Source organism: Dendrobates tinctorius, unplaced genomic scaffold (genome assembly GCF_039654945.1).
Source record: "Dendrobates tinctorius isolate UK_male_01 unplaced genomic scaffold, ASM3965494v1 ptg000126l, whole genome shotgun sequence".
Taxonomy (NCBI): Eukaryota; Metazoa; Chordata; class Amphibia; order Anura; family Dendrobatidae; genus Dendrobates; species Dendrobates tinctorius.
In genome coordinates, this window is record NW_027361794.1 from 28,969,111 (window position 1) to 28,995,840 (window position 26,730).

Genomic DNA, 26,730 nt, shown 5'->3' on the forward strand with positions numbered 1-26,730 from the left:
TGCTGTACATGTGCCGTCCGTGTGCTGTACATGTGCCGTGCATGAGCCGTCCGTGTGCTGTACATGTGCTGTACATGAGCTGTCCGTGTGCTGTACATGTGCCGTCCGTGTGCTGTACATGAGCCGTCCGTGTGCTGTACATGTGCCATCCGTGTGCTGTACATGAGCCGTCCGTGTGCTGTACATGTGCCATCCGTGTGCTGTACATGTGCCGTCCGTGTGCCGTACATGAGCCGTCCGTGTGTAACATGGAAAGTCTATGAGAAGCTTTGTAATTCCATTTCCATTATCCATACAGATGACCAAGATCAGAGTCTCATTATCCCGAGTAGAGAAGCTCCAGGGACAAAGACCCCGTCTGGTCCTAACACGCTGGGGGTCCGGAGTATCCAGCCACGGGGCCCGAATTCTCTCATTTGTGGCCCCAGCATTTCTTGTAGAATAAATCCCTTTCTCACACAGTCCTGTAGTAATGACTTTGTTCTCACGGTTTGTAGGAGGGTTCGTCTGACTCCATCTTATGTTCATAGAATCATAGAATCGTAGAGTTGGAAGGGACCTCCTGGGCCATCTGGTCCAACCCCCTGCTCAAAGCAGGATTCGCTAAATCATCCCAGTCAGATGTCTGTCCAGCCTCTGTTTGAAGACTTCCATTGAAGGAGAACTCACCACTTCTCGTGTTATCAGTATAAGGCTACGTGCACACGCTGCGGATTCCGCTGCGTTTCCGCAGCGGTTTTGGCCGCTGCGGACCCGCAGCAGTTTTAGCTGCGGTGTACAGTACCATTCAAATGAATGGTAAAAAAAAACTGCTGTGCTGACGTTGCGGAAAAATCCGCGCGGATTTGCTGCGGTTTTGAAACCGCAGAAAGAATTGACATGTCAGTTCTTTCTGCGGAATCCGCAGCGGGTTCCTACTCCACCATTGTGGAGATGGTGAATCCGCAGGCAAAACCGCAGATAATCCGCAGGTCTTTTGACCTGCGGTTTATCTGCGGTTTTTGCAAAATCCGTGCGGATTAATCTGCAGCCGATTCCGCAGCGTCTACACACACCCTAAGTGCGAGAGATGAGAGACCGTCGACCACAGTTTTACCGTGTGTGTCCGGCGTCAGTTCTACAGTGTGAGAGATGCAGGGTCTGTGACCGAAGCTGGGGGTATACGGGTGTATACAGCATACATAGAGGGGTCCGTGACCGAAGCTTAGGGCATACAGGCATATAAAGTGTACACTAAGGCCTCTTTCACACATCAGGTTTTCGCCGTCAGGTGCGATCCGGCGCTTTTGACAGAAACCGGATCCGGCGAAATGCAATGCCGGATCCGGTTTCCCCCCCATTGACTTGCATTAGAGCCGGATCGAGCCGGATGGCCATGCGTTTCATCCGGTTTTCGCCAGATCCGGCAATGTGACGCGATCCGGCGTCTGGAAAAAACGGCTACTGTAACGTTTTTTGTCTCCGGCGAAAAAGCCGGACACGCCGGATCCAGCGTGTCCGGCTTTTTCATACAATGAAAGCCTATGAGCGCCGCAATGCGCCTGATGGTGGCCGGATCCGGTTTCTTTGGTCTGAGCATGCTCAGTAGCTCTGCCCACAAGACATATATAAAAGCAAGACAGTGGGACCCACAGCCACACCCAACATGCCACCCAAGAAAGCAACCAAGCGCAGGAGAAGGCAGGAGACCACTGCAGCACCATCAGCACCACCACCCCAAATGGAGCAGCAAATGGAACATGCTGAGGAGGGGAGGCCAGCAGCAGATGAGAGACGGTAATTATCAAATCCCCCATTCCTCCAAACTAGGGCTATGGAATATCAAGATATTCATTGGCCCTTTGTTTCTCTTTATTCAACAGCCGCCCAATAGATGCAGCAGCAGCAGCAATGGCAGCAGCTGGAACACCACCCACAGGCATGGCGTGTGGCCACCAGGAAGACAGCACATCTTCTGGGAGCCCTCCCTCGCATCGTCAGCGCTTGACGGTAATTTTTTATTTCCAAAATCCATCATCTCTGTAATATATGTCTATTCATTGCCTTTTATTTCAAAACAGGAATCACAAGATGAAGAGGAGCTCCCAGAAGAAGAAGGAAGGGGTGGACAGACACTTGGAGTGGGCTCACAATTGGTAAGTTTTTTGCATCAAACGCAGAAACACAACATCACACTACACACAACACATAGAAAACAATGTTCTGCAGACCACACACAGCAAACAAATGCCTACATCCAAAGACATAACATTTTTTGTTTTCTTCTCTAGTCTTCCCAATCTGGTGCTCGGCCAAGAGGTCCTCGCAGTGCCTCCCAGGGTCGTCGGCGACAGCAACGCGGCGGTCACCAGCGTGTAAGTATAAATATTTTTGCTTTGTTTTTTTGCACTTTTTATTTCATTTCTTTTGTGGAGGCTAATTATGTTATTTTTGTCTTTTTCTTTAACAGCCTTCACAGCGTGCTCCCGACTCTGACGGTGAGGATGGAGGGATTGATGTGGACCACCTCATCGATCTCGTCAGAGAAAGGGAGCCGCTCTGGAATATGGCTGACCGCCGCCATGCTGACCTTATCGTTACCCGACGACTCTGGGAGGAAATCTGTTCGCTCCTTGTGGGCCGCTGGGAGGACCTCGATGCTCGGGCCCAGATTAAAGAGCGTAAGTATATACGGTACCGGTTGCTTGATGTAAACCAGTGTTTCCCGAACTCCAGTCCTCGTGGTCCCCACGGATCATGTGTTCAGGATTTCTATTTACTATGGAAATCCTGAAAACATGACCCCTGGGGACCATGAGGACTGGAGTTTGGGAAACACTGATGTTGTATACTAACCACTTTGTCCTTTCTCGTTTCAGGGGACAGAATTGTGAAGCGGTGGCGGTCTGTGAGGGATCGTTTCAAGAAGGAGTTCAATAAAGAGATGCGGGCCCCGAGTGGATCTGGAGGACGCAGGAGCAAGTACAAGTACGCACGAGCCCTGTCGTTCCTCCGGGAAACAATGGTCACTAGAAGGTAAATATTACACACCACATGTGAAAAAAAATGTTAGATGTAACTTTTTTTTTCAGCCAGGGCCATACCATGTCAGTATTTTAATTGTTTTTTTTTCTCTTTATTCCACAGCACGGTGAGCAGCACTCGGGAGCCTGCACGATTGGACCCTTCTGAGGCGATCCCTGAGGAGACCGGCACCGAGGGACACTTCGACCGCCCCGGTACATCTGCACCTTCCCAGCCTTCCCACACATTCGACCCATCTGTCCCATCCACCAGCACAGGAGCATCGTGGCCGCCTACATTACATGAAGCTGCTGGTGAGGAGATCGCTTTCCCTTTACCCCACCCTTCTGCCCCTGCCACCTCTAGTACACCTGCGGGTACTGGGCGGCAGCGGCAGAGGGGTCAGGAAAAGAGTTATGCGCCAGAGTTCTTGCATCTGAATGCATCTTTCCAGAACTGTCTAAAAGTCTTGTCAGAGCAAATCTCCGCAGGCTTTCAGCAGATCAACTCCAGCATTCTGGAGGTGAAGACACTTCTGCAAACGATGCATTCAGAAGCAAGATCTTCGCCAAACCACACCTTTTTCAGGTCTGTTGTGGAGCGCATGGCAACACTATCTCCTACCCAGCAGATGCATGTAATGCATTCGTGCCACGGTGCTCTACAGCAGGTTACCTCCCAACCTCCACCTCCCACCACTGTAGTTCCTGCACCTGCACCCCCTCCAGCCACTTTCCATCCTCCCCCTCCTATTACATCTGCACCCCCTCCAGCCACTTTCTATCCTCCCCCTCCTATTACATCTGCACCCCCTCCAGCCACTTTCCATCCTCCCCCTCCTATTACATACCAGCAACCTCACCAGTACCAGCAACCTCCCCAGTACCAGCAACCTCCCCAGTACCAGACATCTCCCCACTTCCAGCAACCTGCCCCATACCAAACTCCTTCCCCGTACCAAACTCCTTCCCCGTACCAAACTCCTTCCCCATACAACTTTCCATCAACATCATCTGCTCCTACAGTCCCTGCCCAACCCTCCACTCCACCGCCCACCACCTCTTCTGCCTCCCACATGTCCACCCATTCTGTAGCTTTTTCCACACCATCACCTCTAACTGTTCCTTCCCCACCACGATCCCAGTCCTCTCTCCACACTCCCAGTGTCGAAGTGTCCCGCAGCCCCTCCAGCAGTATTTCCACCCCACACTACACAGATTTATGATGTGTTTTGTAATAAAAATGACCAGTTGGTTTCAAACCTTTATTAAAAAAGTTTTTTTAACTTTAAAAACAGTTTACACAAAAAAAAATATTTTAAATAAAAGTTAAATTATTGTTTACACTGGTTGTCTGTCATTTCTTTCTGCGGCGAAATATGTTTTAAAAAAAGGTTAAATACAGGGTATTTAAAAGGTAAAAAGGTATTCAAAACCAGGTATATAACTGTGGGTAAATTTTAGCTTTTTGCCACAGTTGTGTTCCTGGTTGTGTTTGAAGCAAAGTATTTCACCTGAAAAGTTGTGTTTATTGTTGGTGATTTCCTAACAATGTACACAACTTTTGTTAAAAGGTGAAATACTTTGCATAAAACACAACCAGGTACACACCTGTGGCCTAAAGGTAAAAATAGAGACCATGACAAGATAGCCAACTTTGGTTGGCAAAGGTATATACTGTTGGTACAGAAGGTACACAAGTTTGGTTAAGGACACAAATCTTTCACACTCTGTCATCCTGCCAGTGTACTCTGCCTTGAGGTGACATAAAGTATAGTGCAAAATTGTCCCTCATTACTGAAACCGTCACAGAACTTCTAGTGGTAATGTCATGGTAATCTTGCAAGGTGGTTTCTTCAGAGGTGTCCTCAATGGAAATGGGTTCCTTGCAGATAACAAAATTGTGGAGTACCACGCAAGCTTTGATCACCTCGTCCACAGTTTCTGTCTTGAGGTTGATCGCAGTCAATAGGACCCGCCATTTGGCTGTCAGAATACCAAAGGTACATTCAACCATTCTTCTTGCTCTTGTGAGGCGATAATTAAAAATGCGTTTTGGTCTTGTCAATCCTCTGCTAGAGTACGGTTTCAAAAGGTGTTCTGACAGCTGGAAGGCTTCATCCCCTACACAGACAGATGGCATAGGTGGGCCAGCTGTTTGCGGCAGCGTTCTAGGTGGTGGGAACTGGAAGGTGTTTCCATACAGTTTACGCCCCATGGCAGACAGTTTGAAAACTTGAGAGTCATTGGAGCGGCCATAGGCCCCAATATCAACAGCAATAAATTTGTATTCCGCATCAGCGATGGCCATGATGACAATTGAAAAATATTTCTTGTAATTGAAATATTCCGATCCCGATCCAGCTGGCTTTACAATGCGGATATGATTCCCGTCCACAGCGCCCAAGCAGTTGGGAAACTGACATATCTGTAGAAACTTGTCAGCAATTTCAATCCACCTCTCTGTTGTGGGCTCTGGTAAAAACTCTTCAGCTAAGGAGTCCCACAGTGCACGGCATGTGTACTTCACTATTCCAGATATGGTGGAAATCCTGAGTCTGTACTGGAAATGCAGTGACAAAAGGGATTCTCCAGTTGCAAGAAATCTGTGGGGAATTAAAAAAAAATAAATTAGTTTTAAATCACAGCATTACATACCAAAAGTCAGCTATAACACTTGGAGATACAAACTACCACCAACAAGATTGCAGTGAAAGTGTGCTCTGATGCAATCACATCCAATAAATGTGGCTTACCTTAAAGTCACCATCAGACGCTCTGCGGGTGAAACAGAGAAGCGGCAATAGGTGTCCGATTTTCTTATGAGGTGTGCAATGCGCTCCACCAAGTAATCAAAATTCTCCATTTTCATCCGAACATATCCAAAAAATTTATCCGGGTTTCGTCGAAGGTCCATGCAGAGTGTAGAATAGACCCCACGCGTCATTCTCCTGGCTGTGATGGGGTGGATCCACAAATGTCGTCTACGATGCCTGATGCGCTGCTGTCTCGCTCTCTCCTTCTCCAGAACAATCACCCTCAAACGATTTGCCTCCGCTATAAAATCCGCCAAATTCTTCAAAATATTTCCAATGACAACATCCATCTTCGCCAGTAACTTGCTCTTCTCTCCAACCTGCACTTTCTCCTCTACAACCTGTCAAAGAAGGGCTGTAGGAACATGCTATATATAGTTTTCCAGTAGCCAATCCCGTTCGGAAGGCCACAAGGGTCAATTTTAAAAACCGGATCCGGCGTAATCCGTCGAAAAACGGATAGAAAAACGGATGAACCGGATGAGACGGATCCGGTTTTGTCTGTCAAGAACAAGATGGATCCGGCAGAAAACCGGATCCGGCACATCAGGTTTTACAAAACATTTGCCGGATCCGGCATTCCGGCACGACGCCGGATCGCGCCTGACGCCGAAAACCTGATGTGTGAAAGTAGCCTAAGGGGGTCTGTGACCGAACCTGGGGATATACGGGTGTATACAGTATACACAGAGGGGTCTGCGACTGAAGCTGGGGTATACTGGTGCATACAGCGTAAACAGTGGGCTGTTACTTAAGCTGAGGGTATACACAGAGGGGTCTGTGACCGAAGCTAGGGGAATACGGGTGTACACAGTATACACAGAGGGGTCTGTGACCGAAGCTAGGGGAATACAGGTGTATACAGTGTACACAGGAATCTGCAACTGAAGATGGGAGATTACAGGTGTACACAGTGTACACAGAGTGGTCTGCGACTGAACTTGCGGGTATGCGGGTGTATACAGCATACACGGGGGGCTGATACCGAAGCTGGGGGTAGGTGGGTGTGTACAGCCTACAAACAGGGGTCTGTGACAGAAGCTGGGGGATTACAGGCGTATACAGCGTACATGGAGGTGTCTATGACTGAAGCTGGGGGTATACGGGTTTATACAGTGCACAGTGAGGGGTCTGCGACCGAAGCTGGGGGTATACGGGTGCATACAGTGTACACAAGAGTCTGTGACTGAAGCTGGGGGAATACAGGTGTATATAGAGTACACACAGGGGTCCGCTCCGTACACCTCGTACACACACGGCTCTGCTCCGTACACCTCGTACACACACGGCTCCGCTTCGTACACCTCGTACACACACGGCTCCGCTCTGTACACCTCGTACACACGCGACTCTGCTCCATACACCTCGTACACACACGGCTCCACTCCGTACACCTCGTACACACAGGGCTCCGCTCCGTACACCTCGTACACACGCGGCTCCGCTCCATACACCTCGTACACACACGGCTCCGCTCCGCACACCTTGTACACACACGGCTCTGCTCCGTACACCTCGTACACACCCGGCTCCGCTCCGTACACCTCGTACACACAGGGCACCGCTACGTACACCTCGTACACACACGGCTCCGCTCCGTACACCTCGTACACACGCGGCTCCGCTCCGTACACCTCGTACACACGCGGCTCCGCTCCTTACACCTCGTACACACGCGGCTCCGCTCCGCACACCTCATACACACGCGACTCCGATCCGTACACCTCGTACACACGCGCCTCCGCTCCTTACACCTCGTACACACGCGGCTCCGCTCCGCACACCTCGTACACACGCGGCTCCGCTCCGTACACCTCGTACACACACGGATCTGCTCCGTACACCTCGTACACACAGGGCTCCGCTCCGTACACCTCGTACACACCCGGCTCCGCTCCTTACACCTCGTACACACGCGGCTCCGCTCCGCACACCTCGTACACACGCGGCTCCGCTCCATACACCTTGTACACACACGGCTCTGCTCCGTACACCTCGTACACACGGCTCCGCTCCGTACACCTCGTATACACACGGCTCCGCTCCGTACACCATGTATACACACTGCTCCGCTCCGTACACCTCGTACACACACGGCTCCGCTCCGTACACCTCGTACACACACGGCTCCGCTCCGTACACCTCATAAAGACACGCCTGCGCTCCGTACACCTCGTACACACACGGCTCCGCTCCGTATACTTCGTACACACACGGCTCCGCTCCGTACACCTTGTATACACACGGCTCCGCTCCGTACACCTCGTACACACACGGCTCCGCTCCGTACACCTCGTACACACACGGCACCGCTCTGTACACCTCGTACACGCACGGCACCACTCCGTACACCTCGTACACGCACGGCTCCGCTCCGTACACAAGCGGCTCCGCTCCGTACATCTCGTACACACACGGCTCCGCTCCGTACACCTCGTACTCACACGGCTCCGCTCTGTACACCTCGTACACACACGGCTCCGCTCCGTACACCTCGTACACACCCGGCTCCGCTCCGTACACCTCGTACACACAGGGCACCGCTCCGTACACCTCGTACACACGCGGCTCCGCTCCGTACACCTCGTACACACGTGGCTCCGCTCCATACACCTCGTACACACAGGGCTCCGCTCCAGACACCTCGTACACACGCGGCTCCCCTCCGTACACCTCGTACACACACGGCTCCGCTCCGTACACCTCGTACACACACGCCTCCGCTCCGTACACCTCGTACACACACAGCTCCGCTCCGTACACCTCGTACACACACGGCTCCGCTCCGTACACCTCGTATATACACGGCTCCGCTCCGTACACCTCGTACACACATGGCTCCGCTCCGTACACCTCGTACACACACGGCTCCGCTCCGTACACCTCGTACAGACACGCCTCCGCTCCGTACACCTCGTACACACGCGGCTCCGCTCCGTACACCTCGTACACACGCGGCTCTGCTCCGTACACCTCGTACACACGCGGCTCCGCTCCGTCCACCTCGTACACACGCGGCTCCGCTCCGTACACCTCGTACACACACGGCTCCGCTCCGTACACCTCGTACACACGCGGCTCCGCTCCGTACACCTCGTACACACGCGGCTCCGCTCCGTACACCTCGTACACACGCGGCTCCGCTCCGTACACCTCGTACACACGCGACTCCGCTCCTTACACCTCGTACACACACGGCTCCGCTCCGTACACCTCGTACACACGGCTCCGCTCCGTACACCTGGTATACACACGGCTCCGCTCCGTACACCTCGTACACACACGGCTCCGCTCCGTACACCTCGTATACACACGGCTCCGCTCCGTACACCTCGTACACACGGCTCCGCTCCGTACACCTCGTACACACACGGCTCCGCTCCGTACACCTCGTACAGACACGCCTCCGCTCCGTACACCTCGTACACGCACGGCTCCGCTCCGTACACCTCGTACACACACGGCTCCGCTCCGTACACCTCGTATACACACGGCTCCGCTCCATACACCTCGTATACACACGGCTCCGCTCCGTACACCTCGTACACACACGGCACCGCTCCGTACACCTCGTACACGCACGGCACCGCTCCGTACACCTCGTACACGCACGGCTCCGCTCCGTACACACGCGGCTCCGCTCCGTACACCTCGTACACACACGGCTCCGCTCCGTACACCTCGTACACACACGGCTCCGCTCCGTACACCTCGTACACACGCGGCTCCGCTCCGTACACCTCGTACACACGCGGCTCCGCTCCGTACACCTCGTACACACGCGGCTCCGCTCCGTACACCTCGTACACACCCGGCTCCGCTCCGTACACCTCGTACACACAGGGCACCGCTACGTACACCTCGTACACACACGGCTCCGCTCCGCACACCTCGTACACACACGGCTCCGCTCCGTACACCTCGTACACACGCGGCTCCGCTCCGTACACCTCGTACACACGGCTCTGCTCAGTACACCTCGTACACACACGGCTCCGCTCCGTACACCTCGTGCACACACGGCTCCGCTCCGTACACCTCGTACACACACGGCTCCGCTCCGTACACCTCGTACACACACGGCTCCGCTCCATACACCTCGTACACACGCGGCTCCGCTCCGTACACCTCGTACACACGGCTCTGCTCAGTACACCTCGTACACACGGCTCCGCTCCGTACACCTCGTACACACACGGCTCCGCTCCTTACACCTCGTACACACGCGGCTCCGTACACCTCGTACACACCCGGCTCCGCTCCGTACACCTCGTACACACAGGGCACCGCTACGTACACCTCGTACACACACGGCTCCGCTCCGTACACCTCGTACACACACGGCTCCGCTCCGTACACCTCGTACACACGCGGCTCCGCTCCGTACACCTCGTACACATGGCTCTGCTCAGTACACCTCATACACACACGGCTCCGCTCCGTACACCTCGTGCACACACGGCTCCGCTCCGTACACCTCATACATACACGGCTCCACTCCGTACACCTCGTGCACACACGGCTCCGCTCCGCACACCTCGTACACACGCGGCTCCGCTCCGTACACCTCGTACACACACGGATCCGCTCCGTACACCTCGTACACACATGGCTCCGCTCCGTACACCTTGTACACACACGGCTCCGCTCCGCACACCTCGTACACACACGGCTCCGCTCCGTACACCTCGTGCACACACGGCTCCGCTCCGTACACCTCGTACACACACGGCTCCGCTCCGTACACCTCGTACACACACGGCTCCGCTCCGTACACCTCGTACACACAGGGCACCGCTACGTACACCTCGTACACATGGCTCTGCTCAGTACACCTCGTACACACACGGCTCCGCTCCGTACACCTCGTACACACACGGCTCCGCTCCGCACACCTCGTACACACACGGCTCCGCTCCGCACACCTCGTGCACACACGGCTCCGCTCCGTACACCTCGTGCACACACGGCTCCGCTCCGTACACCTCTTACACACAGGGCTCCGCTCCGTACACCTCGTACACACGCGTCTCCGCTCCGTACACCTCGCACACACACGGCTCCGCTCCGTACACCTCGTACACACACGGCTCCGCTCCGTACACCTCGTACACACACGGCTCCGCTCCGTACACCTCGTACACACAGGGCTCCGCTCCGTACACCTCGTACACACATGGCTCCGCTCCGTACACCTCGTACACACACGGCTCCGCTCCGTACACCTCGTACACACACGGCTCCGCTCCGTACACCTCGTACACACAGCTCTGCTACATCCACCCTGTAAACCCCTCCTGACCCCACACAGAAACTTCCCCTCATCCAGCACCATGACAACCAGCACAGCAGAGTCCTGCAGACACTGAGGCCCTGATCATGTGATCCCTGACTCCTCCCCTCCTGTGACCTCATCACAGGCAGGGCCGGCGTTATGGGCAGGCAGACCAGGCAGCTGCCTAGGGCCCCCGCTCCTCCAGGGGCCCCCAGCCAGCGGCACATCACACAGCCACTATGGGGCCCCTGTGAGGCAGGAGGGCCCGCCTGCCACCAGCGCCGACTCCCGCCGCCGCACTGAAGGAGGCAGTGATGGGGGAGAGAGCGTCAGCTGACGCTCCCTCTCCCATCATTCCCCGCTCTGACTCTGACACAGCGGGGGCGCAATGACGTCATCGCGCTCTCACTGTGTGCAGGAGGAGACAGGAGCAGCCAGCAGCGCGGGCATGAGGAGAAGGTGAGGAGTGTTGTTTTTTTTGTTTTGTTTTTTTTAAATCAGTGCGAGTACTAGACTGTGGGGCCACTTTGGGGGGACTATATATCATGCTGGGGGGGCGCTATATACCATGCTGGGGGGCTATATACCATGCTGGGAGGGCCATATACCATGCTGGGCTGTATTATACCATGCTGGGGGGACTATATGTATACCATGCTCGGCTGTATCATACCATGCTGGGGGGCTATATACCATGCTCGGCTGTATTATACCATGCTGGGGGGGCTATATACCATGCTGGGCTGTATTATACCATGCTGGGGGGCTAAATACCATGCTCGGCTGTATTATACCATGCTGGGGGGGCTATATACCATGCTCGGCTGTATTATACCATGCTGGGGGGGCTATATACCATGCTGGGCTGTATTATACCATGCTGGGGGGCTATATACCATGCTGGGCTGTATTATACCAGGCTGGGGGGGGGCTATATACAATGCTGGGCTGTATTATACCGTGCTGGGGGCTATATACCATGCTGGGCTGTATTATACCATTCTGGGGGGGGCTATATACCATGCTTTGCCGTATTATACCGTGCTGGGCTGTATTATACCATTCTGGGGGGCTATATACCATTCTGGGCTGTATTATACCATTCTGGGGGGCTATATACCGTCCTGGGCTGTATTATACCATTTTGGGGGGGGCTATATACCATGCTGGGCTGTATTACACCATTCTGGGGGGACTATATACCATGCTCGGCTGTATCATACCATGCTGGGCGGGGGGCTATATACCATGCTGGGCTGTATTACACCATTCTGGGGGGACTATATACCATGCTCGGCTGTATCATACCATGCTCGGCTGTATTATACCATGCTGGGGGGGGCTATATACCATACTGGGCTGTATTATACCAGGCTGGGGGGGCTATATACAATGCTGGGCTATATTATACCATGCTGGGCTGTATTATACCATTCTGGGGGGCTATATACCATGCAGGGCTGTATTATACTATGCTGGGGGGGCTATATACCATGCTGGGCGGTATTATACTGTCCTGGGCTGTATTATACCATTTTGGGGGGGCTATATACCATGCTGGGCTGTATTATACCATTCTGTGGGGGGATATATACCATGCTAGACTGTATTATACCATGCTGGCCTGTATTACACCATTCTGGGGGGTGCTATATACCGTGCTGGGCTGTATCATACCATGCTGGGGGGCTATATGCCATGCTGGGCTGTATTATACCATACTGGGCTGTATTATTCCATTCTGGGGTGCTATATACCATGCTGGGCTGTATTATACCATGCTGGCCTGTATTACACCATTCTGGGGGGGGCTATATACAGTACCATGCTGGGCTGTATTATACCATACTGGGCTGTTTTATTCCATTCTGGGGTGCTATATATCATGCTGGGCTGTATTATACCATGCTGGGGGGATATATACCATGCTGGGCTGTATTATACCATACTGGGCTGTATTATTCCATTCTGGGGTGCTAAATACCATGCTGGGCTGTATTATACAATGCTGGGCTGTATTATACCATGCTGGGCTGTATTATACCATGCTGGGCGGGCTATATTATACAATGCTGGGCTGTATTATACAGCCCAGCATGGTATACAGCCTGTATACCATGGTGGGCTGTATACCATGGTGGGCTGGGCTGTATACTATGCGGTGTGTTATATACCATGTAGGGTACATTTTACACTATATTCTATAGGGGGAGGCTGTGTTAAATAATATGAAGGGCTACATTATATTCTATGGGGAGGTGGGCTGTATTATATTCTATGGGGGACGCTGTATTATAGTTATTATATGAGGAGGGCTACATTGTATTCTATGGAGGGGCTAGATTATACTATATAAGGGGCTTCATTATATCCCATGAGGGGGTTGCCATATATTCTATGGAGGGGCTGCATTATACTATATGGGGGGTGGGACTGCATTATATACTATGGGGAGTTACATTATATTCTGTGGAGTGGCTGCATTATATTCTATGGGGGTTACATTATATTGTATGGCGGGGCTGCATTATACTCTGTGGGGTGGCTGCATTATACTATATGTGGGCTGCATTATGCTGTATCGAGGACTATGGGGAATACATTATATGAAGAACTATGGGGTGCATTATGCTATGGGATGTGATTTGTACTACATGGGTGACTATGGCGGTGCATTATACTATATGGAGTGTATTATACGGAGGACTGAGCAGTGTATTTTAATATATGTAGGGCTATGAGGAGTGTAGTATACTATATGGAGGACTGAGCAGTGTATTTTAATATATGGAGAGCTATAAGGAGTGTATTATACTATATGGAGGACTTTGGGGCAGATTATATTATATGGAGGACTATGGGGTGTAAACTGTAGATGTCCTGCTGATAACATGATACTGTATAGTGATCTGTTAGAGTGGTTTCACATTAACGTTGCAGGCCGCTAAGCCCCCCGCTCTCTGCCGCACCTCCTTCGGCAGCTCCGCCTACGGGCGCATGACGCTTTAGCACTGGGGACGCACACGGCCGCCGCTAAGCCCCGCCACCTGCTGCGCCTCCTCTGGTAGCTCCGCCTATGTGCGCATGATGCTGCATGCGTCCGGCATCCCCTATCTTTAGCACTGGGGACGCAGGCTGTGCGCAGGTATGTGTTTGGCGGTGCATGCGTCCTTTTGACGGTGCGCCGAGCGCACCAAATTGCAACAGGTTGCGTTTGGCGCTGGTCGGCGCACCGTCAAAAGGACGCATGCGCCGCCAAACGCATATCTGCGCACGGCCTGCGTCCCCAGTGCTAAAGATAGGGGACGCAGGACGCATGCAGCGTCATGCGCCCGTAGGCGGAGCTACCGGAGGAGGCGCGGCAGGTGGCGGGGCTTAGCGGCGGCCGTGTGCAGGCCGATGCTGCGGCCTGAAACGCTAATGTGAAACCACCCTTAGGGTGTGTGCACACGTTGCGGATTAGTCTGCGGCTTTTTCTGCAGAGAATCCATATCTCTTGGCAGAAACTGCAGGGTAAAACACATGCATTTTTTCTGCGGATTCCTAGCATGTGTACAGCGGATTTGATGCAGGTTCTAGTGCGGTTTGGCAGTGCGGATGAGAGAGAGAGAGATTGATTTGTATGTCCCGGAACATACACTGCAGCTGCGGTCCCGCAAAAAAGACGTAACATGCTGCGGAAAATAAACCGCAGCAAATCGGCGCGGAATTTTCCGCAGCATGTGCACGGCGGATTTGGTTTTCCATAGGTTTACATTGTACTGTAAACTGCATGGAAACTGCGGCGTAACCGCAGCAAAAACCGCAACGTGTGCACACACCCTTAGTGATCGTTCTGTTCCCATCATTCTTTCTCAGATGGTGGAAAGAGGCCGGGAAACAAGCATTGAACAGCTTCAATTTTGACGATCATTTAGCGGCCCCAACTCAGTGCATGTAAATACAATCGAAATGCTTCTGTGTGATGTGCAGTATGTTAGCATTTGGGGCCCCATTTTAAACTTTGCCTAGGGCCCCACTTTGCCTAAAACCGGCCCTGATCACAGGTCCTGTGCGCACAGAGCAGCTGTAGAAATCTCCGGCCTCGGGGGTCTCACCAGACTTCGCTCTTTTCTTGCAGAGGCCGCAGTGGATTTCATCCTGGATCCATAGAGCTGAATAGAGGAGCGATGTTCCTTCACTCTGATGGGAATTGATGGTGACGTTTGTCCAACGTCCACGTTACTGAGTAAATCCCCCCAGGACTGCAGCCGGTAAAGACCCCGATATCCACAGGTGTCCCCTCTAATTGGGGGAAAGGGACAGAAAAGCCTCTTATCCCGAGGGGAAACCCTGTACATGGAGACATCGGCCTCAGATCTCTCCTGTCCTGTTCTTCCAGAAAAGCCTCAAACTTCTGTGTGTGACTCAGAGCTGAGATCTAACGGGAGAGAAGATTCCAGTGCGGGAAGACGGGAAACCTTCATATAGACGGCCGGTGGGGATGGAGGCAGTGACCGACTCTGGCCACATCTGTCTCTAGAGCCGCAGTAGAAGATGAAGATGTCGTCCTCATCATGAAGGAGTTATTTCTCATGTCGCGTGTAATGAATATCTCCTGCAGTATTGCTAATGCCGATTCCAGTGTCGGTAATGAGAGGAGAATTAGCGTTATGGAAGATGAGTCTATGAGGAACGTGTTCAGCTGCCGACTCCGAGGAGGAAACTGCTTGTTGTCTGTGGCCTAAATATATAGGTTTTATTAGTAGATGTCAGGGAAGAAAACTAAACCCTGTAAGATAATAAATCTCCTCATATGTTTCCCTTATTATCTCCAGTAATTGTATTATTACACAGGATTCTTATGATGTTACATCGGATCATCTTCTTCTCATTCAGGTCTCTACAATGTCGGATCCTCTCAGTGAAGATCTTCTACAGAAGAGAATTTTCCTGATTTACCCATCAAGGATGGATATGGACAGAGACAAGATGGCGGAGAGGATGTTACACCTCACCCTAGAGATCCTCTTCCGTCTCACTGGAGAGGTGAGAGATTCTGATGACATAGTAACATAGTTATTAAGGTTGAAGGGAGACTTTAAGTCCATCTAGTTCAACCCATATCCTATCCTAACTTGCCCTAACATGTTGATACAGAGGAAGGCAAAAAAAACCCATGTGGCAAACAGTAAGCTCCACATTGGGGAAAAAAATTCCTTCCCGACTCCACATACGGCAATCAGACTAGCTCCCTGGATCAACGCAATATTAAGGAAACTAGTGTATATACCCTGTAAAATTATACTTTTCAAGAAAGGCATCCAGTCCCTTCTTAAATTTTAGTAGGGAATCGCTCATTACAACATCATATGGCAGAGAGTTCCATAGTCTCACTGCTCTTACAGTAAAGAATCCGCGTCTGTGAGTATGCTTAAACCTTCTTTCCTCCAGATGTAGAGGATGCCCCCTTGTCCCCGTCACAGGTCTAAGAGTAAAAAGATCATTAGAAAGGTCTTGGTATTGTCCCCGCATATATTTATACATTGTAATAAGATCACCCCTAAGCCTTCGATTCTCCAAACTAAATAACCCCAAGTGTAATAACCTGTCTTGGTATTGCAGACCCCCCAGTTCCCTAATAACCTTGGTCACTCTTCTCTGCACCCATTCCAGTTCAGCTATGTCTTTCTTATACACCGGAGACCAGAACTGTACACAGTATTCTAAGTGTGGTCACACTAGTGACTTATATAGAGGTAACATTATGTTCTCCTCATGAGCATCTATGCCTCTTTTAATGCATCCCATTATTTTATTTGCCTTTGCAGCAGCTGCCTGACACTGGCCGCTAAATGTGAGTTTGTCTCCCACCCATACACCCAGGTCTTTTTCAGTGACAGTTTTGCCCAGTGTTTTACAATTAAGCACATAATTATACATCTTGTTCGTTCTACCCAAGTGCATGACCTTACATTTATCCCCATTAAAGCTCATTTGCCATTTATCAGCCCAAGCTTCTAGTTTACATAAATCCTCCAGTAATATAAAATTGTCCTCCTCTGTATTGATTACCCTGCAGAGTTTAGTGTCATCTGCAAATATTGAAATTCTACTCTCTATGCCCCCTACAAGGTCATTAATAAATATGTTAAAAAGAAGCGGGCCCAAAACTGACCCTTGTGGTACCCCACCACTAACCGTGACCCAGTCCGAGTGTGCTCCATTAATAACCACCCTTTGTTTCCTATCCCTGAGCCAGCTCTTAACCCACCTACACATCTTTTCCCCTATCCCCATTGTTCTCATTTTATGTATCAACCTTTTGTGTGGCACCGTATCAAAAGCTTTTGAAAAGTCCATGTACACCACGTAAACTGCATTCCCTTGGTCCAGTCCGGAACTTACCTCTTCATAAGAGCTTATCAGATTAGTCTGACAGGAACGGTCCCTTGTAAACCCATGTTGATATTGGGTCATGAGGTTATTCTTCTCCAGATACTCCAGTATAGTATCTCTTAGAAAACCCTCCAGGATTTTACCCACAGTTGAGGTTAAACTTACTGGCCTATAATTTCCAAGTTCAGTTTTTGTCCCCTTTTTGAATATTGGCACCACATTTGCTATACGCCAGTCCTGTGGTACAGACCCTGTTATTATGGAATCTTTAAAGATTAAAAATGATGGTCTATCTATGACTGTGCTTTATTCCTGCAGTACTCGGGGGTGTATCCCATCCGGGCCCGGGGATTTGTCAATTTTAGTGCTTTTTAGACGCCGCCGTACTTCTTGCTGGGTTAAGCAGGTGACATTTAATGGACAATTTTTATCCCTGGTCATGTTATCCGTCATGGAATTTTCTTGTGTAAATACTGTTGAAAAAAAGTCATTTAGCATATTGGCTTTTTCCTCCTCCTCATCCACCATTTCACCCAGACTATTTTTAAGGGGGCCAACACTATCATTTTTTAGCTTCTTACTATTTATGTAGTTAAAGAATGTTTTGATGTCACATTACATCATTCTTATCTATGGGAATAACAGATGGACAGAACTGGAGAGGTGAGGACTCTGGAAATGTCTGGAGTGAGATTTATTAATGTGTCTCTCCTTATCAGGATTACACAGTGGTGAAGAAGACCTCTAGTGATCGCTGTCAGGACCCTGTGTCTGAGGGATGTGGAAGACCCCTGAGCCCAATCACGGGGCCTCCGCCTCACCCCCTGATCCATGAGGACATCAATGACCAGAAGATCCTAGAACTCATCTACAAGATGATTGAGCTGCTGACTGGAAAGGTGACACTGCTGGGAATGCTGGGACATTATACAGTAACACTATGAAGGGATCGGGGGGGATGACAGTATCATTGTATGTGTCAGGTTCCTATAAGGTGTCAGGATGTCGCTGTCTATTTCTCCATGGAGGAGTGGGAGTATTTAGAAGGACACAGAGATCTGTACAGGAACGTCATAATGGAGGTTCCCCAGCCCCTCACATCACCAGGTAATAGACAGGACTAAATACACACGGCCTATAATTATCTGTATGTAGAGAATGAATTCAGTCCCTGTATGTGTTTCCTCCAGATCTATCCAGTAAGAGGACAACACCAGAGAGATGTCCCCGTCCTCTTCTTCCACAGGACTGTAACCAAGAAGATCCCAGTGCTCCTCAGGATCATCAGGTAGATGGAGAGAAGGTGTCAGGAGATCTCCCCTATGATGTGTAGACGGCTGTAAAGGTCTTGTGCTCAGTCTTGTTTTATGTCACCATCCTGTTAGCTCTTCTCTGAACTTGCTCTCGCTTGTCAATGCTTTTTTTTAAGTGTGATGCCCAGAACTGGACACAGTGTTCCAGAAGAGATCTGACCAAGAAGGAGTAGAGGAGAATAATTATTTGACGTGATGTAGACTCTATACTTCTCTTAATACATCACAGAACTTGTGTTGGCAGCGGATTACTCACGATTCTCTCCAAGCGTGTGACAACAGAAGTTGTTTTTTCAGGAGCAATCAAGAACAATTTTTGATAAGCTTAATAGATCAGGAATAAATCATTTGAGTGTCTCTATTTGTGCAGCATCTACAGCAGGCTGCTTCTCCCATACTCAGACACAGCAGGAAAACAGGAAATACAGTCACATGCTCTCCCTGTGTGAGCCTCTGGGAGTTTTTTTTTAAACTTTATAAACAGCATACAAATCTAGCAACTAAACAGTCATGTACATGAATGGAGTTGTTGCACTAAAACTATTCCAACAACTTGTATAATGAGAACGGTGGAGATGGCAGGATTAGAGCTGATCATAGATGGGACTTCTCCATCTGTCTGTGACTTTTACAATATTTGTTTCAGGGTGAAGATCTGACCCATATTAATACTACAGAGACATATGTGAGGGGTGATGAGTGGTGTAAAGAGGAGATTCCCACATATGACTACCCAGGTGAGTAGTAACCACTGAATGCAGAGAAGTCACAGATTCCTCTCAGTCACCGACTGTGGCTGCTTTATCGGTGGTGTAGTCCGGCCGTATTACCATGATCACCATTTTGCCTCTAGACCACAACATTCTCCTCCACCCAATACTGTTCAAATGACTTTGGGCATTGAAAGCCCTTTTCTATAGAACTTACAACCTGGTAGATCCATCTACCCCTGGGATTAGAAGACACTGACCGTTACCTGCCCAGATCTGTAACTATAAAGCCAAATGACAGCGTACGTAAAATGTGCTGACAAGTTAGAAACTCACTTGAAGAAAACTATTATGCTGGGCCTGTAGGAGAAAGCGGAGGGTAATGATGCTGTTGGCTTCCTAGATCCCTGAGATCTAATATCAGGGCTGTAATCTCATCTCCCAAGATCTTGATACCGAGACCTCCATCTGCGCATGTGCCGCCCCCCGGCAGCCATGTTCACAGAGTCCACCGCACAGGAGGAAACCATGGACATGCGGGGGGCTCTGGCCTTTCACGAAATGTCGGCAGAGTCCCCCTGCAGCAGCGGACTCCCCGGGCAGCAGCGCCAGGCACCCCAGCAGCACCAAACAATCACAGCGGTGCACTGCACATCGGACCCCCCTCATCCCACCCTGCGGCCTGCAGCATAACCCCACTCCTGCCTCCTCCAGCAGCGACCCTGGGACCCCGCTTCACCACAGAAATAGGACGCATGGATTATAAGAAGCACCACCATTTTATTAAAAAGAAATTCCTATTTTTCTCCTCAAAATTTGGGGTGCGTCTTATAATCCAAAAAATACGGTAACATGTTTTTTATTCTAGTTCTTTTTGTACAGGTTCATTTTGTATGGTAGTCTGATGATGGTGGGATCGGCCTGCCTCACTTATGTTAGTCTGCAACTACCTGGTAGCCTTTAAAATAAGGTCTCCATTACCTCTGCCAAATGGCTGAGATCTAAATTTAAGACACCTCAGCTCTGCACTATTATAAAAAGTTCTCTATGAATGTCTAATCTTTCTTCTTGAAACTCATCTGACAGAAAATATTGTCCCTTACGATAGTTTAGATTGCCAAGAGCCACCGAGCCCCATACTCTAATTACCCAGAGAGTTTTCACCAGGATAATAGGAAACAATTGGACCTTACAAATTATTTCCCAATGTCTCTTGAATCCAACAATCCCCTATATATGGTTGTACACTACTCTCTGGGCACATGGTAGGGTAAGAAAGGAAGGAGCGCCATTTAGCTATTCGTACACAGATCTTGATGGAATAGTTTGCAGACACGATGTATTGGGAGCACTGTTAGTGATCACCTGGCAGATCAGAAGATGGCCACCACGAGAAGGCTTGGCTCTATCTACGCTATTTTCCAGATCCCAGTGATTGCCTTGCTCATCATCCTTTAACCCCTCTACATGGATCTGGACTTACACAGAGACCCCTAGGCTTGAGCCATGGTGTTACCTGCTATTCTGTGGGGTGAGATGGCAAGAAGAATAGTCAGGTAGTTGGTCATAACCAGGAGGGCAGAGAAAGTACAAAATCAGAAGACACAAGTGTAGTCAGTAAGCGGGCTGGGATTACACCAGGAAACAAATACACCAGCTGAGCACAGAGGACTGAACCAGAGGAGAACAAGGCTGTATCTGGCAGATTCCAGGAATGTGCTTCAAGCTTTAGTAGGGTTTGGTGCTTTCTAATTGGCTTAAGCAGGTAGCAGATTACTACCAGATTGCTGGACAGCACACAAACCCATACTGCCAGGCTGGATGAAACTACTGGTCTCAGGCACCCTAATCTTAGTGGCTGGACAGAGCCAACGCCACCCAGAGCTTCTGGTTTTGACGTCTCTTCTATTACCAGCAACGTCTGCACCATAAATAAGGCGCTGCTTGGTGATAGAATCAAACATCGCAGGAGCAGATTCCAGTGGAGAGGGGACACACCATCTGCAGATGCCCTAATATAACACAATTACAGGGAACTGAAGCAGTAGAAATCCCCATAAAGTGACTCCATTATGGAAATTATAACCCTCAGTGAATTATTCTATGGGAGTAGTGACACTTTACGGAAATTAGCTCGCACTGGATGTTGCAACATGAAAATTGCACATTTGCCATTTTATTATCCAACACATAATGCCCAGATTGTGCTCCAGGAAACACACACCGTAAATTAAGTGGGTTCTTCTCACTATAGTAATGCCACATATATGGATGCTAAATATGGTTTGGGCGCACTACAAGGCTCAGAAGAGAGTGGATATTTGACTTTGGGAGAGCGGATATTGCTGGATTGGTTTATGGAAGCCATGTTGCTTTTCAAGAGCTTTTGACCCACAAATATTGTGGAAACCTTTTGGTTTTCCTCTGACAGATGATGGATCTTAGTGGTTTCTTGTGTTTCCGTGAGATGAGTAGAAGTTTTATTGGTATAATTTTCACCTATATAACATTGTTTGTTGGCTTTTTGTTCCATGTTTGGGAGGCAGAATGAACAAACCATTGAACACCATGATGCACTGGTTCATGCTATGAGGCTTTCGATTAGACTGTGAACTGTCATTGTCTTGGTGAATACTTCAATATTTCTTAAAAAGCTTGTATTTTTTATGGACAGCTTAAGTAGAAATGTTCAAAAGTATAAAATTTGAGGATATTTTATTCAAAATTATTAATTGGTTTTATTTTTAGCAGATGAATGCACCAGGAGATCAGAGGGAACGCTGACATCTTCAATTTTTAAATCTGATGATCTTGAGATCTCACAGGATACAACTGAAGTTAATGCCATTACTCCAGATATACCATCATCCCTTCATAGCAAAGATCTGTCATCTGATCCTATGAAACCGGTCCCATCTTTTGGTTCATTACCAACTACTAAGGAAAATCAAAGCCACGATATAAGCATTAAAAAAATAATTGATTCTAAAGGAAAGGAGCCATTTTCATATTCAGAATATGGAAATAATTTTCTTGAAAAGACTTTTCTTAAACATGAAAAAATTGACATAACAGAGAATAGATTTTCCTGTTCAGAATGTGGGAAATGTTTTACTCAGAATTCACATCTTGTTACACATGAGAGAATTCACACAGCAATGAAGCCATATTCATGTTCAGAATGTCAGAAATGTTTTACTCAGAATTCACATCTTGTTGCACATGAGAGAACTCACACAGGAGAGAAGCCATATTCATGTTCAGAATGTGGGAAATGTTTTAGCCAGAAATTAGATTTGGTTAAGCACCATAGAACTCACACAGGGGAGAAGCCTTTTTCCTGCACAGAATGTGGGAAATGTTTTAGCAATAAATCAGATTGTGTTAAGCACCATAGAACTCACACAGGGGAGAAGCTTTTTTCCTGTTCAGAATGTGGGAAATGTTTTGTGAAGAAATCATCTTTCTTAGTCACCAAAAAATTCACACAGGGGATAAACCTTTTTCATGTTCTTAATGTGAGAAATGTTTTCTACCTAAAACACCACGAGAAAACTGAAAGTGAGAATTTCAGAGCATATAACCGATATAATCTCTCTTGGCAGTTCTAAATCGGACATGTCCTTTTCCTCTAAACATTTTATTTCTCAACATCAAAGGAATATTTCTTCACTTCAAGCGGTCGGATTTGAGAAAGTATGTGTTCCATCAAGAGATGGGGATTTTAAAAGACGTCTAGTGACCAGAGAAGCTTTCTGGATGTTCCAGCTGAAAACCTGTGTTCCAAATGGACTGAATGCACGAAAGGAAATTATGTTCCATAATTGATGTGCATATTTTTTACATTGGAATCCTCTATATATCTATATTCGTTTATATTTAATTGGTATATTTTATACTGATTTGTTTTTAATATTTTTCTGTTTTTGTATGACTGATTTTATTGCTATTATGCACCATGTGTGTTTAAACTGTGATTGGTGGGAGGTGGTATATATTCAGCATGGTGTTCACTTGAAAGTAGCTTGGAAAAAGAACTTATTGTTCGAAACGCGTTGCTATTGCTACTCCGCTATGATGGGGCTTGTCCGTGTATCTCTGTTCTTATGCCTTCAATAAATTTTTTGCATGTTTCGAAGCTGGATATTTTTTTCTTTTGGACCGTTTTCACGTGTGTTTACACGGAATCCGAGCCTCCTTGCATCACCATTAGCCAGGACAGGTGAGCTGGTCTTTTTCACTTGCTGTGTATAATGGCAGACAGTTCCAAGGAGAGGGAATGAACGTCTGAAGTGTGAAGCAGCTAAAAGGTAACCCAGACAGGGAAGATTAACTGAGAGACTGTATAGCCTGATGGCTGGATAAAGCATAGCCTGTGTGACCACAGGGCTAAAGGTGCAGAGCTCCACTATGAAGATTCATTGTTGTCTGCTGTAAGAATGTTCTGTTTTCCTCATGCTGCCACGGTTTATGCTGATTAAACAACAGAATATAACTCCAAGTAAATCAAACTTCTGTGACATCAACCTGTCCTCTTAGAAAGCAACACTGATGACAATCAATTTCACATGCTCTTGTGCAAATGGAATAGACAACAGATGGAAATTATTGGCAATTATCAAGACACCCTCAATAAAGGAGTGGTTCTGCAGGTGGGGACCACAGATCACATCTCAGTACCAATGCTTTCTGGCTGATGTTTTGGTCACTTTTGAATGTTGGTTGCGCTTTCACACTCATGGTAGCATGAGATGGACTCTACAACCCGCACAAGTTACTCAGGTAGTGCAGCTCATCCAGGATGGCACATCAATGCGAGCTGTGGCAAGAAGGTTTGCTGTGTCTGTCAGCGTAGTATCCAGAGGATGGAGGCGCTACCAGGAGACAGGCCAGTATACCAGGAGACGTGGAGGGGGCCGTAGCAGGGCAACAACCCAGCTGCAGGACCACTACCTCTGCCTTTGTGCAAGGAGGAACAGGAGGAGCACTGCCAGAGCCCTGCAAAATGACCTCCAGCAGGCCACAAATGTGCATGTGTCTGCACAAATGGTTAGAAATCGACTCCATGAGGATGGTCTGAGTGCCCAACGTCCACAGATGGGGTTGTGCTCACAGTCCAACAACATGCAGGATGCTTGGCATTTGCCACAGAACACCAGGATTGGCAAATTCGCCTCTGGCACCCTGTGCTCTTCACAGATGAAAGCAGGTTCACACTGAGCACATGTGACAGACGTGACAGAGACTGGAGACGCCATGGAGAGCGATCTGCTGCCTGCAACATCCTTCAGCATGACCGGTTTGGCAGTGGGTCAGAAATGGTTTGGAGTGGCTTTTCTTTGGAGAGCTGCACAGCCCTCCATGTGCTCACCAGAGGTAGCCTGACTGCCATTAGGTACCGAGATGAGACCTCAGACCCCTTATGAGACCATATGCTGGTGCGGTTGGCCCTGGGTTCCTAATGTGGCACAATGCCAGACCTCATGTGGCTGGAGTGTGTCAGCAGTTCCTGCAAGATAAAGGCATTGAAGCTAGGTACTGGCCTGCACGTTCCTCAGACCTGAATCCAATTGAGCGCATCTGGGACATCATGTCTCGCTCCATCCACCATCACGTTGCACCACAGACTGTCCAGGAGTTGGAGGATGCTTTAGTCCAAGCCTGGGAGGAGATTATGGAGGTCATACAGGCACGTGGAGGCCACACACACTACTGAACATCTTTTCCTTATCATGATACATTTCCACTAAAGTTGGATCAGCCTGTAATTTTATTTTCCACTTTGATTTTGAGTATCATTCCAAATCCAGACCTCCATGGGATATTCATTTTGATTTACATTGATAATTGATATGTTTTATTGTTCTGAACACATTCCACTATGCAATGAATAAAAATTTGCAACTGGAATATTTCATTCAGAGATATCTAGGATGTGGTATTTTAGTGTTCCATTTATTTTTTTGAGCAGTGTATAAGCCCATATATATCGGGAACTAGAGTATATCAGGTTCTGGGATTTAATTATATTTTTAATAACAACTTCATTCACGATTATTTACTTCATTCATTGTTCATTACATTTTCTTAATAAATTATCATATCTCTTTGTTACACATCCTAATACTGATTTACTTACCGTATTTATATTTCTATATTTTAATGAAAACCTTTTTTATGAGTGTATACACTTCACAACAAACACTTTTCCATATATTTTATTATCCATCACTGTTTTTTAAGCTGCTTTTATCTTTATATTTATGACAAAGTCAGCTTACTCTGAGTCGTTTTCTTTAGAGTGGACCCTCTGGGTCGTGGCACCTAGGGCGAGCTGACCTTGTGAGGAACCACCCCCTATACAGGGAGTGTCAGGGGCAAGACCAAGGGGGTGAGCCACCATGACTGCTGGAACCAGACGGCCGGCTCAAGTAGACACTAAGTGAGAGTGTCTGATGACAAAGGATGTGCAGGAAACAAGGCAAGACATGAATTCAAGGTATCTTAAGGCGAACTCAGGGTAACATCAGGTGCAAAACGTGATAACAGGAAAAACACAGCAAGGTGCGTGCATGGGCACGCCAAGGTCCATGGCATGGTACGTGCCAGGTGGCACGCCTGGGTACAGGCAAGGGCTCGATGGCATCGGACTCCAGACAGCTGGCAACGATCAACAGGATCAGGGCATCAGGCTGCGGACATCATCTCTGGACATCAGGCTGCTGTCGTCAGGCTTACGCTCTCTGGCAGGTACCGGGCATCCGGCAGGCAAAGCAGGGTTCAGGCAAGGAGGCACGACAGAGGTCGAGACAGGGTGCGTGTTAGGGAACACACCAAGGTCCAAGGCAAGGTTCCAGGCAAGGTGTGTGCTAGGGGCACACCAGGGGCAAGGTGCAAGTGTAGGGGACACACCAAGGTACAAAGTTCAAAGTACAAGACACGGTGCGTGTGTAGGGAACACGCCAGGGTTCAAAGTCTGAGATCCTGCATGTGCAGAAGGGCACGCCAGGGTTCAGGCTAAGGCAAGGGACTGCGCGTGCTAGGAGACATGCCAGGGTTCGGGCTAGGGCCTGTGCGTGCAAGAGGGCATGACAGGGTTCACGCTAGGGCCTATACCTGCAAGAGGGCACGACATGGTTCAGGCTAGAGCCTGTACGTGCAAGAGGGCACGATAGGGTACATGTCAAGACCTGTGCGTACTTTTAGAGTAGCACGGGGAGGTATGCCAAGGAGCAG

General features: G+C 49.0%; 1 protein-coding gene across 1 annotated transcript in view; it reads left to right on the plus strand.

The window, feature by feature from the left end:
* Nucleotides 1–23,627, plus strand: part of LOC141047215 (uncharacterized) — a 90,809-nt gene extending 67,182 nt beyond the window's left edge. The window contains 1 exon segment of the mRNA XM_073542166.1: nt 22,248–23,627. Coding sequence (XP_073398267.1) covers nt 22,248–23,105 — 858 coding nt within the window. The 3' untranslated portion in view covers nt 23,106–23,627.
* Nucleotides 23,628–26,730: the final 3,103 nt, after the last annotated feature.